Below are 12,938 nucleotides of genomic sequence, written 5' to 3'. Positions count from 1 at the left end.
ACCGATCCCACCTACAGCTTTCTTCTTTGCTGTCTTCATTGTCCATTAAACAAATTGCAAAAGATTCACCAACACAGATGTCCAGAATAATGTGGAATTATGTGGTGAAAACAGACGACTTAAGCTGGCCACCATTCCATTCCAAAATGTCTGCTTCAACCCGTGACGTCACGCGCAAACGTCATCATACCGAGACGTTTTCAGCCGGATATTTCGCGGGAAATTTAAAATTGCACTTTATAAGTTAACCCGGCCATATTGGCATGTGTTGTAATGTTAAGATTTCATCATTGATATATAAGACTGCGTGGTCGGTAGTAGTGGGTTTCAGTAGGCCTTTAAAACCTTTGATGAATACATGGCGTGTGTATGTTTCTCTAAGTGAATGAGTGTAGACTATGTGTAATATTAATAATGTAAATGTTACCAAGGGTTGTTGTCTGTGAGTGTTGGTTGTATCTTTCGTCAAGTCACAAGGGGCAAGGCGAAGAGGCAGTTTGTGGACAGGCAAGAGGTCGTGGGCAGGAGCGAGGCAGCGTGGTCTGGGTCCGAGCAGGGAGATCGTGGAACGAGGAGGGCAGTCAGGAATCCGGATGGATGTCGCGTGATAAGGCGCGAGCAAAGCACAGGGGAGGGAATGACAGACCTGATGCTTACTGAAAGGTTAGCGACGTTCTGGCAATGGTTCCTCGGGTCCGTTGGTCTTTATGCAGCTCCCTCTCATCAAGTCCAGGTGTGTTGATTACGGATTGTTTGCAGGCTCGTTGCTGCGTGGGCGTGCTGCGCTCAGCGCGAGCAGGGGCATGTCTGAGCGCGCTGTCAGCGGAGGTGCCGGCAGCTCCAGTTGCAGAAGAAACGCGGGTTCGACTCCGCGTCGTGACACCTTTATTACTAATAATATTTCCAGAAAATATGAAAATGTTTGTGGAGCCTTAAGATAATTGTTTTTTATATCTCATATTTTTTTAGATTTAATGCCCAATTGTTGCCTATATTCCATCCAAATAAGGGCCTGATCTATAAAATTCAAATAACAAGTCCTAAAAAGCGTGCCCAAAGTAAAGAACCGTGAGTACTGTGCTGTTCCCTTATGTTGGAGAACAGGGGTGCCCATTACGTCGATCGCGAGCTACCGGTCGATCGCGCAGGGTGTATGAGGTACAGTAGATCACCTCGACTTGGTCATTTAAAAAGTAGCCCGCCTGCTGAAAAAGTGTGGGCACCCCTGTTGTAGAACATGCATCGATCAGACAAATATAATAGAAGTGCGATGAAGACAACAGAACCTATTTTTTAGCATGCCGAAGGTTCTTTCTGGGAGGCTGCAGTGTTGTTCCAGTTGCAAGAAAATGCATATTGTGTCTTGAAGAAAAAAAATGAATGCCAATAAAAAATTAAAAAAATGCAGACACCAAAACAAATCAATACAATTTGTTTTAATCAGCTTCTTAAGTCAGTCAGCTGTTTTATAATATGGCATCATTGCTAAACAGAAGATATGTTTTAATATTACAATTTTTGACAGTCTAAATATGTTGACGTGCACATGGACAGTGGTTTCTCTCTCCAATATCTGTCTTTGCGGCGCAATCCTCTCCTTTCTTACACTTGTGTGGAACTGTGCCAGTTGGTACGCACGTTCTAGACGTGCTAAATATAGATGCAAAACAGCTACCGCAGAACAGTTTCAGTCTTGATAAATCAAATAAATGGCTATATTTGCATCTCCTCCTCCCAGTATTGAGGGCGTTGTGATCAATATATATTTTTCAGATACATAAAGAGACACGCTAAATAGATTGTGTTCTATATTGCTCAATTAAAGGGGCTGTTTGCAACATTTACACATTTGCCTAGAGGACGCTAACTTTCCAAGGTGTTTTACACAGTATATCCCGCCCTCTTTCGGCTTCTGGGACATAATGATCTAACTACGTGCGTACGTAACACATGCCCGCGCATTAGCTCTGGGTGTTTTTAGCTAATAATAGCAATTTAGATAGTTATTGTTAGCTGTCATTGTATGTATATTCTCTAATAACAACAACGTGACTTGGAATTGTTTGTTGCTTCTCTTGGAATGCTTTTTTCATTTCATTTCATTTTTATTTATCTCCTTCATTGATGTGCATCTTTGATAGACAATTTTACCACAATTATTCAGTTATACAGTGACACACCAATGCCTGAGAAGGAGCAGGATGAAGAAAAATCTTATATTTTCCTGCCCCCTTCAACATAATGCGTAATCTTACTTAATGGTATATGAACCAACAATTACATCCAAATATAACAAAAACAAACAAAAAAAACCACACAAAAAAACACAAGTGCAAAACTTCATGAAGTACAAACCGAACAAAAAAACAAAAGAAGTAATATATATAATATATTTGTAAGTGTGCGCACGTGTATGTGTTGACGAGACAAGGTTAGTGACTACTGTAAACGGCAATTATTTTTTTCAGGCCGATAAACTTACACAAACTTAGTAACTGAAATATACCTGTATAGACCGTTTTAACAAAAATGTGTTACGTTAAACCACTAATGCTAAGACAAGCTAGCCAGTTGTGTTCTTGTTATATTTTTTGCTTTGCAAAATGTAACTGTGAGCAAGTTGCAAACAGCCCCTTTAAAGACGCAATCCTCAGTGCAAAAGCTTAGTAGATCAGCTTTGCGTGGGCTATCAAGTTTGCACGTGTTTTAGTGCACACAAACCCTTAGTGTGTCAGGCCCTACTGTATGTCTATAAAACTATTATGTACACAAGTCTTGCATGAGTACTTTTCCCTTCCAATACTAGCCTTTGGAAGGGACTCTCATGCATTCATGTGGAATTGGGATCCAGTACATCCAACAGTTGGTATGTGTCCACTGAATAAAAGTCCGCCAAATATAGCCGAAATCTGTCCTCTGAGACATGACTGACTTGAACAGACTGAGGCTTCCGGAAGAGATCAGCCTGTAAGTAACTGGCTTGTTTCCAATTTGACACAAAGTTCCTCACGACTGCCAGCCACTCTTCCAAAAGTTCCCAAATGTAGTTAATGAAGATGGTCCATCCAAAGTTCCTTCAGACAACACAATTTCCACACTTCAAGCTATCTATGTGGAAAATGTGATGTTAATCGCACTGGTTCTCTGGACCCTTCAAGGCACTGATATGGTCAATGAAAGAGTGACCTCATCTCACAATCTTTTCAGATTCAGAACCACCAGAACATCAGGTTCTGTTACATTGGAAGCAGACTTCACTACAGGATAATGACATTTTGTGAGTAGGTTCAACAACTCTATTTCAACACCACATCAAACTTACTTTGTATGATTGAACACATACTCACAACATTAGGATCACAAAGCAACCGAGCACGCGCACACAATACTAAACAGTCCACAAAAGCAGCTTATTTCTCCTTAGGGAAGTTTCAAACACCCTCAAAAGCAGTAGTTTTATTTAACGGTGTGTTTATGTCGCTTTTAATTGCACTATGACAATTTTACAGCTGGCTATCATTGCAAAGGTTAGGAATGGTTACCATGGTGTCGTATGTGGAAGATCAGCAATTAAGAGGCGGGGCCTGCATGTGACGTTATCAATGATGCACTGTTGCTCATACAAAGAGTGTCAGCTCAAGGCTGTTGGTGGCCCTAAACCACTGCTACTACTAAATAACACATGCAGGTATATTATGCATAATAATACATGTATAATCCCTAATCTCATCACTTGAAGAAGGTCCAGGACTACCACTGCCTTTAGGCAGATCAGGCTCTGTGTGTAGGGCCCTGCATTCCGTGAGGGGCCCCGTTTTGCGTGAATAAGCGCATGTAAAATGTCAGTCAATGAACGATAGTAATTATTCATAGGAAATTTCAGTGCAAACATATTCTTGGCCACTTCTTGTCTCCGTTAGTGATAAGAATGTACAGGCAAAACTTCCCCCAATTTTTTCATTGTTGTACAAAATCTTCAGTCTTTTTTACAGTGACGTAAAAAACATGTATAATTATCAAATGCATAGGCAATTGTGTAATAATATTACGAGGTGAATCCTTATACTATACTTTCATATTCTTTTATTACTCACTGTTACGAGTGGCCCTCTTAAAGGAAGCCATAACTGTGATGTGACTATCAAAGAAAGAAGTTTGACACTCATGGTCTATTACCTGTATAACAACTGAACCAAGTAAGAAAAATCCTGATGTTGACCACCAAAGTGGCCCTGAACAACCGCATAGACCGGCCTTGTGGACAAACCAACATGCAGACATACACATGTGCATAGAAGCTGATAGACCAGAAAACAGAAACCAATTGTTAAATTAAAATCTATATCTCTCACTGTGTCAATCAGGGCTTATAGCATTATTGTTTATTTTTGATTCAACTTATGTAGTGGGGATAGCAATGTTGTGGTCAATTGGTGTAGAATTTTGCAATATATTCAAATACTAAAGTGTGGGAATTTTTAATGTGTTGAACTTTTAAGGCAGTGGTGTACAAACCTTTTCCATTGAGGGCTGCACACTGAAAAATGAAAGCATACGGGGGCCATTTTGAAATTTTTCATTTTCAAAACCAATACAATATATTTTTTACCTTTAGGGATCCCCTCAAGTTTGGTCCCGGGGGCCCAGAATGGTCTGAGTCATAAAAATGTTAAAAAAAATAAGTCACATATTAATATTTTTTAAATGCTTAAATGGTAAATGTTAGATCTGTCGCTATAAAGTTTAAAAAAAAAAAAAGGTTTTATGCAATTTTGGTTGAATAAATCCCTGTTTGAACAGCAACAACACAAAATATGCTCTATATGTTTCCCCCTCAAAAGTTTCTAAGTGCAATATTTGATGTGAAGTAATTGGAGCCTTCAATAGGTCAATAATTCATAACTAGGGATGTATGGATTTTATCGATACGATACCCTTATAGATATTCCTTATCAATACCGGTATTTATCGTTACTCTTATCGGTACTATATGTTATTTGTGGAAATGTGAAAAAATATAAGCATTTTAACTAACATTTATATCAATCAGCACAAGAAGTTGAACACCTCCAAAATCTCAGAGCAGGGAAGTTTTTTTTCAACACCTGTTTTTTAAGTCTTAAACAAGTCAACTGTGTGTGCAGTGCAAGGTGCAATCCAGTTATGTCATCTTCTCGTAAAGACCACACAGATCCATGTATTATATCAATAAAAAGACTCAGTCAGCAAGTGTAATGCTTGATCATCCAGTTTGTAGTCAAGAGACAGAACGAACTGAAGCACATTTAAGCAAGATGTCTCTTAATGCTGCATTAGAGTGACGTCAGACGGCAACAAGAGACCTGTCCGTGGATGCTATATTACTTCAAAGCAACTTTATGGATTATTAATATTATACTTAAATGTTTTACTTTTTTGAGAGGATTAATATTGGCCTGTGGTTTAGACCAGTTGTCCCCAACCTTTTTGTAACTGCGGACCGGTCAACGCTTGAAAATTTGTCCCACGGACATAAAATAATACAATCATGTGTGCTTACGGACTGTATCCCTGCAGACTGTATTGATCTATATTGATATATAATGTAGGAACCAGAAATATTAATAACAGAAAGAAACAACCCTTTTGTGCGAATGAGTGTGAATGAGTGTAAATGGGGGAGGGAGGTTTTTTGGGTTGTTGCACTAATTGTAAGTGTATCTTGTGTTTTTTATGTTGATTTAATAAAAAATAAAAAATAAAAAATATATATATATATGTTTTTTTTTGTTTTGTTTTTCTTGTGCGGCCCGGTACCAACGATCCACGGACCGGTACTGGGCCGTGGCCCGGTGGTTGGGGACCACTGGTTTAGACGGTTGATAAAACAAAGTCTTGACTCGTCATGAGTTAAGTGTGCTCACTTCAAACTGACACAGCGTGCGTGACTTTGAGGAACTTTTGAGGAGGAAATATTGTTTGTTACAAACTTTTGTGTGGTGTTGTTTCCTTATTTGTCATTATTTAAAGCTGATTTGAACGTGTAGCAGTGGCAGCTGAACTGAATGTGACAGCGTGTCATAATTACGTAGGTCAGCTGGAACAAAAAATACCGATAGCAGTATCGTTACTCCAAGATCTTCACAGACGGGCGGAATTTATTAGGAACCGGTGCCAAAAATACCAGTACTCGGTACATATCCTTCTTCATAACAATATAACAATATAGATTTTTATTCATTATTATTTGTTGAGCAATGCCAGTTTTAAAGGAAGAAAAAGCATGGCAGCTTTGTGTTAGTTTTGATATTAGTCAACATTGCAACATTTTCTTGTTACATCTCACCTGCATGCTCTTTTATTCCACATTTTTTATGTAATACTTTTTTCCGAATGTGCCGCGGGCAATAAAAAATTAGCTGCGGGCTGAAAATGGCCCCTGGGCCGCACTTTGGACACCTCTGCTTTAAGGTCATGATAGTACTTTTAGAATAGTTTGAGCTCATTGCGGTTTGTTGGCATTTGAATTAATTTCACATGGCAGCTTGTAAGACAAACCATTTCATCATCTACCCCCAAAATTGAAGCAATCGTACCTTGAATTGCCTCAGGCGAGCATCTCTTCTCCACCTGCCCCCATGTGGGCTCAGGGCCTTCAGAATGATTTATGGCAGCGCCTTGACACTTTTTTTTTTCTTTTTGCTATCTGTTACGCCTCAGTGAAAAGGATCCACAGAGGTTTTGTTTCATTTCCAATGGATATATCACTTTTTTAGCGGGTTTTAGTGTCACTCTGCAGTGTTGCAGTGAAGTGGAACGCATGTTTAAGTAGGATGTATTATTTTGCCCATACTTTATATAAAATTACTGTCTTGGCTTTCTCTCAAGCAAATCACATAACTTATTGTCTTACTCAAAAGTTAATTCTATACAGCTAAATTGTCAACGTTCCCTTTTTGGTCCATACAGTAACTTGAGAATGTACTGATAATGACAAGAATCCTGACAAAGTGATGTTATACTAAATCAGGGGTCGGCAACTCAAAATGTTGAAAGAGTCATATTGGACCAAATAATACAAAAAATAAATCTGTCTGGAGCTGCAAAAAATTAAAAGTCCTATTTGGTCTTATAATGAAGGCAACACATGATATAAGTGTCTATAATAGCTATATTAGCCTACTATCAAAATGACTATGTGTGTCGCAGGCTGACACAAATCTATGTTGACAGAAATGTTGAAATGTAATATTTATTCTACACATATTTACATTAGTAAAACGGAGGCTACTCAGAGGGTGAGATAACTATCAGAAAAGCAGCCAATAATACATAATGTGTCATGAGACATGCACATATACAGTCGGGATCAAAAGTTTACATACACTTGTAAAGAACAAAATGTCATTAGTTTCCAATAATTTCTACAACTCTTATTTTTTTGTAATAGAGTGATTGGAGCACATACTTGTTGGTCACAAAAAAAATTCATGAAGTTTGGTTCTTTTATGAATTTATTATGGGTCTACTGAAAATGTGACCAAATCTGCTGGGTCAAAAGTACCCGGTATACATACAGCAATGTTAATATTTGGTTACATGTCCCTTGGCAAGTTTCACTGCAATCAGGCGCTTTTGGTAGCCATCCACAAGCTTCCGGTTGAATTTTTGACCACTCCTCTTGACAAAATTGGTGCAGTTCAGCTAAATTTGTTGGTTTTCTGACATGGACTTGTTTCTTCAGCATTGTCCACACATTTAAGTCTGGACTTTGAGAAGGCCATTGTAAAACCTTAATTCTAGCCTGGCCACAGAACTTTCCCCCAGAAGGTCTTATCTTTGTCCACCTGATGTCAGATGAAACAAAAATTTAGCTGTTTGGGCACAATACCCAGCAATATGTTTGGAGGAGAAAAGGTGAGGCCTTTAATCCCAGGAACACCATTCCCACCGTCAAGCATGGTGGTCGTAGTATTATAAATTGAGCTGAACTGCACCAATTTTGTCAAGAGGAGTGGTCAAAAATTCAACCAGAAGCTTGCCAGAAGCTTGTGGATGGCTACCAAAAGCGATTTATTGCAGTCAAACTTGCCAAGGGACATGTAACCAAATATTAACATTGCTGTATGTATACTTTTGACCCAGCAGATTTGGTCACATTTTCAGTAGACTCATAATACATTCATAAAAGAACCAAAGTTCATGAATGTTTTTTGTGACCAACAAGTATGTGCTCCAATCACTCTATCACAAAAAAAAAAAAGAGTTGTAGAAATTATTGGAAACTAATAACATTTTGTTCTTTACAAGTGTATGTAAACTTTTGATCGCGACTGTACATTAAATACACATAGGACATAAGTAAAATAAATTAAATGAGCTCAAATGTACATACAAACGAGGCATAATGATGCAATATGTACATACATCTAGCCTAAATAGCAGGTTAGCATCGATTAGCTTGCGGTCACGCACTGACCAAATATGCCTGATTAGCACTCCACACAAGTCAATAACATCAACAAAGCTCACCTTTGTGCATTTATGCACAGCACAAAAAGTTTGGTGAACAAAATGAGACAAAGAAGGAGTGGCATAAAACACGTCTTTCTGTGGCAACGTCGGAGAAATTTAAACATGTAAACAAAGTGTTGCGTGACAGTCCACACAAATACGGTTAGTTCACTGACCGCCGAAATTAATAGGACAAAACGGCGCTCGCCAAGTACAATCATCAGTGAAGCAGAAACACAAACATATTAAACAGTGGGCTTTATAAAAATTAAGGAAGGTTTGTGTCATGTTTGTCCTTCTACAGAAACCATATAAAAAAAAAACAATTTTTTTCATACATTTTTGAAAACACTCCAGGTAGCCACTAGGGCGGCACTAAAGAGCTACATGCGGCTCTTGAGCCGCAGATTGCCGACCCCCGCAGAAAAAGTAAAAGGTCATTACTATAACTCATGATCTCAAGGCTACACTTAATACATTTTATTATATCCTTTATAGACTACTGTGAAAAAATATCACTGTAAGCTTCTTTTCTATGTCAGGTATTTCCAATAGGGACTTTTCTGTGTTTTATAGCGATGATATCAGCAATTTTGACGATTTTTCTGTCCCTTACCTGATACATGGGGATCTAGGCAGTGCAGTGTGAGCATTTGTTGTGCGATACAAGGCAACATCTGTAGGATATGGTGAGGAAAATCATGAGTCCAATGCCCGTTGATACAATAGTGAATACTGAACCAAAAAAAAAACTCACTTGAGGTCTTTACTGCCTCGGCCTTCATTATGTCAGACATCTTCAAATCAATTTTCACTCATGAGGTCACAGACACAAGGAGTGTAAAATATTTAAAGGGATGATCCTGCCAAAGAAATACAGTACATCATGCTAAGGTCGAGAACTTCACACTATTAGACTGGAAAGATGTGTAATGTATGATGTAACTCTTCTGAACTTTTATGTGCTTAGATAACTCTTCTGAACGTCTGTGCGTCTCGCTCAATGTGAGTGATGCAGAATGTGCTTAAATATGTGCATGTGATCACTGTGGGGTGAGGGAACAGACAGGTGTCAAACGCTATTCAGCGACGCCCCCGTGCAGAACAAACAAATGAATTATTGATCTTTGCCAGCTTCACTTCCTAGTTCTTTCCATACTGTTGACGCTGTAAAATTCAAAGCCTCGCCGAAGTCCACTTCCGTGCTTCCAAAGATCTGCCGTACTGTATGAGTCGGAGGTTTGTGGTGCAATATCGTGGGAATAAGGCAGCATTTACATATGTAATAACAAGGCAATCTATCCATGCTGTCATATATTATTGATTTGCACACATGCATTCCCCCCCACGAGCATACACAGCTCAGTTCATATTCATTTTGACGCTCACATGTGCAGAAACTGAACTGTTATACCTTGCATTCATTAGGTACACGTGTCCGTGTTAAATGTGTGAACGAACTTGACTTCTCATGTGCATTGATTTCATTTGTACCTTCAAACTTCAAAGTGCAGATGGAATGTGGGCATCAATTCGAAAGTCAGAGAATAGATCTGTAATAAAAAAATATGTAAGTCAGTCATAACAAACACAAGCAGTTTGTCCTTGCATGATATCTTTCCTGCCTCACTACCGCAAATGAGATGAAAACTTCGGACTTGCATCTGCCCGATACTGTCAGGCTTGCTATTGGTCATGTTCGGTAGGACTAGTCTGCTGTTCAAAATACTTATTTACTACAAAAACGTTTATTTTGCCTTTCTATTCAGTGGTAGGCCAGGGCATTGACAAAACTCATCTATGAAAATAAGTTGATTTTATTAATAAATGTTGTTAAACAAATGTAAAAAAACAAACAAAAAACTACAAAGTAAAGATTATTTTTATATTTATCAAACTGTTTTCAGTTACCTTGAAAAGCCCCAACAGTTTTGTTAAATGAATGTAAACATTTTGAAATAAAAAGTAATTGAAATGCATATATTAATTGTATATGTATTTGTATATTTATTATAAACTACAATTACAATTGTTTTTAACTATGTTTATTTAATTAATTTAAAATAAAATTATATTTAATCTATTAAAGAAAAATAGGGCTTCAGTAAGTATAATATGTAATAATAATGATAAAATATAATATTTTTACAGTTGCTTAACATATTCCAGGTATCCATTCTTTTTTTTATTCCCTCCCCACATTATCTTCACACCCTCTTCCTCCAATGCAATAACCTAACCCCCTTCCTTACCCTCTATATCTCCCTGCCTATATCCACACATCACCCACTCATTGCTCTCATCTGCTTGGTGGATATTGAGCTGCAGGACCTGGCAGACTGCAAATATGTTCATTTAAAAGTTCATAAGAAGGATTTTTGACAACCTTGCACTTCATTTGAATAGATTTGGATAAGTGTTTTCATGTGGTATGTATGAAGAACATATGTTCACACTATGATTCTTTTTATAGCTTGTTGATAGAGATGATCTTAAGCTAGCATTTTTTACTCGCTGAATTTTGCAGATATTTTTTTCCGAGCCAGATAATCATCTACATTAATATATCTTTTAACTTATTTACTAAATTACACTAGTAAGATTGATCGTCACTGCTTGTGATCAAATTGTGTTTAAAATGTAATCACTTCTTTAAAAAAATTGTTCCAGCACCGCACATTTTTGATGATGTCGCTATACAATAAGAACTGAAAGTTTTTTTTCTACCAATATTTTTTATAACTAGGTCAAATTGTATTTATGGTTTTGATTGTAAAGCAACAATATGTAATCGTTACAGTTTGAACTTACAGTTCTTCTTTTACATACCCCAAAATATTTTATAAGAATGTATCTAATTTAAAGCTTTCTACTATATATTGGTATATCATGTATTGGCAATTGATTTTAAAACAATAATATGTGATAATTCAGCCGTAAAATAACAACTTTAAAATATTGTTATTGTACACTGTGTCATATTTAGAAAAATAGCATCTCCGTCATTGCCCTAGTGAACAACTTTTATGGTTTGTTTGACTCAGCAGACTGCACGTTTATTTTTAAAATCTAAATATTATATTATTTTGTTAGCATGCACATTGATTAGCTTGACTTTAGAAATGTTTGTTATTGAATAAATGTATATTTAAACGGTATGCTGTGTTTACTGTATTGTGTTAAAAGTAAATTACATCTGTAGGGAGATCCCTACAGTATTACCTAATTTATTTCAACAAAGAGCTTCATTATTTGAAAAGTTTTTTCTCCAATATAAATGTCGACGTGCCTTTCTTCAAAACGCTCTGTTGTTGTTTTTCCACACGTGGGGCGGGGATCAAAACAGAAACTGGACCCCTGTTACAGTATACTCAACACTGAATGCTTGAGGAAACAAAGGGAAAACCTTATTCATCAATTTCCTGCCATGTATCCATATCCACAGCAAATTGGATGGTAATGCATGTTCTTCAATTATTAAAGCCTCTCGTTTGTGGTCTGCCGCCGGTGACATCACAAGTCTTTGTTGTCGTAGAGCTATTTGATCCAGATAAAATAAATGTGAGGAAACAGGACACTCTTGTTTTTGTGAACGTAGCTTTGGAGGATTGTGGCTGGTGATGAGTTGGACTTTGTCAGGAGTTAAATGTCGGAGCCAGTCACTATGATTGACTCGTTGGTGTTTGGTTGCCTTTTGGTTGTCGGAGTACGTCTGATGGGTCTGTGCCCGCTGATGGAAAGTGACCTTAAAGGACATTAGTTAAGAGAATCAACCACAAGTTCATGATATCGTTTCCTTCTCTCTGTCCTCAATACCACCAGAGCAGCGAGGGGAGTGTCTTCGGTCATGAAGCTCGGCAAGATCAAGAGCTCAAAAGATGATCCCAGGAAAGGAGGTAAAATATTTGGCCTTATATTTACAAATGAGTCTAATTTCACAGCAAAGGGACTGATCTACTATGACCCCAAATAGAAAGTACTAAATAGTGATTGTAAACTAGAAAATTGCATGTACTATTCGTGCGTGTGTTTCGGGTGATCTACCACGAATGTGTGCACATTTGATAACGTGCAAAAATGCTAAAGACCACCCTATTTTAATGAGAATTTCACTCATGTACTGCTCATCCGGCATCGAGGTGTTTTGTTATGTTGCTATGTTGAACATGTAGCACACAACTATAATCTATGCCACCTTTTCTGCGATATAGAAGCGCAATCTAGAAGACAACAGAACCTATTTTTAGCACATTGAAGGTGTTCTCTTGGAGACTGCACAACCGATGGTTTTGGCACAACAGAAGCAATAACTGCAGTGGTGTGCTATAATATATCTCCTAAATGTAAAAAGGAACACCATTAAAAAACAGCAGCTTCTTTTTGGTATCTGTAGTCTCCAAATCAGCCCTTAAAGGCACCTATTATGCAAAATGTACTTTTCTTAC

General features: G+C 37.7%; 1 protein-coding gene across 15 annotated transcripts in view; it reads left to right on the top strand.

Annotated features, from left to right (window-relative positions):
- Window positions 1-12,938, top strand: part of otofa (otoferlin a) — a 165,862-nt gene that overhangs the window by 74,373 nt on the left and 78,551 nt on the right. For all 15 annotated transcript variants that reach the window (XM_062034943.1, XM_062034942.1, XM_062034941.1 and 12 more), the window contains exon 6: window positions 12,316-12,389. In XM_062034943.1, coding sequence (XP_061890927.1) covers window positions 12,316-12,389 — 74 coding nt within the window. The remainder of the gene's footprint in view (window positions 1-12,315; window positions 12,390-12,938) is intronic.

Source organism: Entelurus aequoreus, linkage group LG23 (assembly GCF_033978785.1).
Source record: "Entelurus aequoreus isolate RoL-2023_Sb linkage group LG23, RoL_Eaeq_v1.1, whole genome shotgun sequence".
In the NCBI taxonomy this organism is placed as follows: domain Eukaryota; kingdom Metazoa; phylum Chordata; class Actinopteri; order Syngnathiformes; family Syngnathidae; genus Entelurus; species Entelurus aequoreus.
The sequence above is the reverse complement of the archived record's forward strand: the minus strand, read 5'-3'. Positions and strand labels throughout refer to the sequence as shown.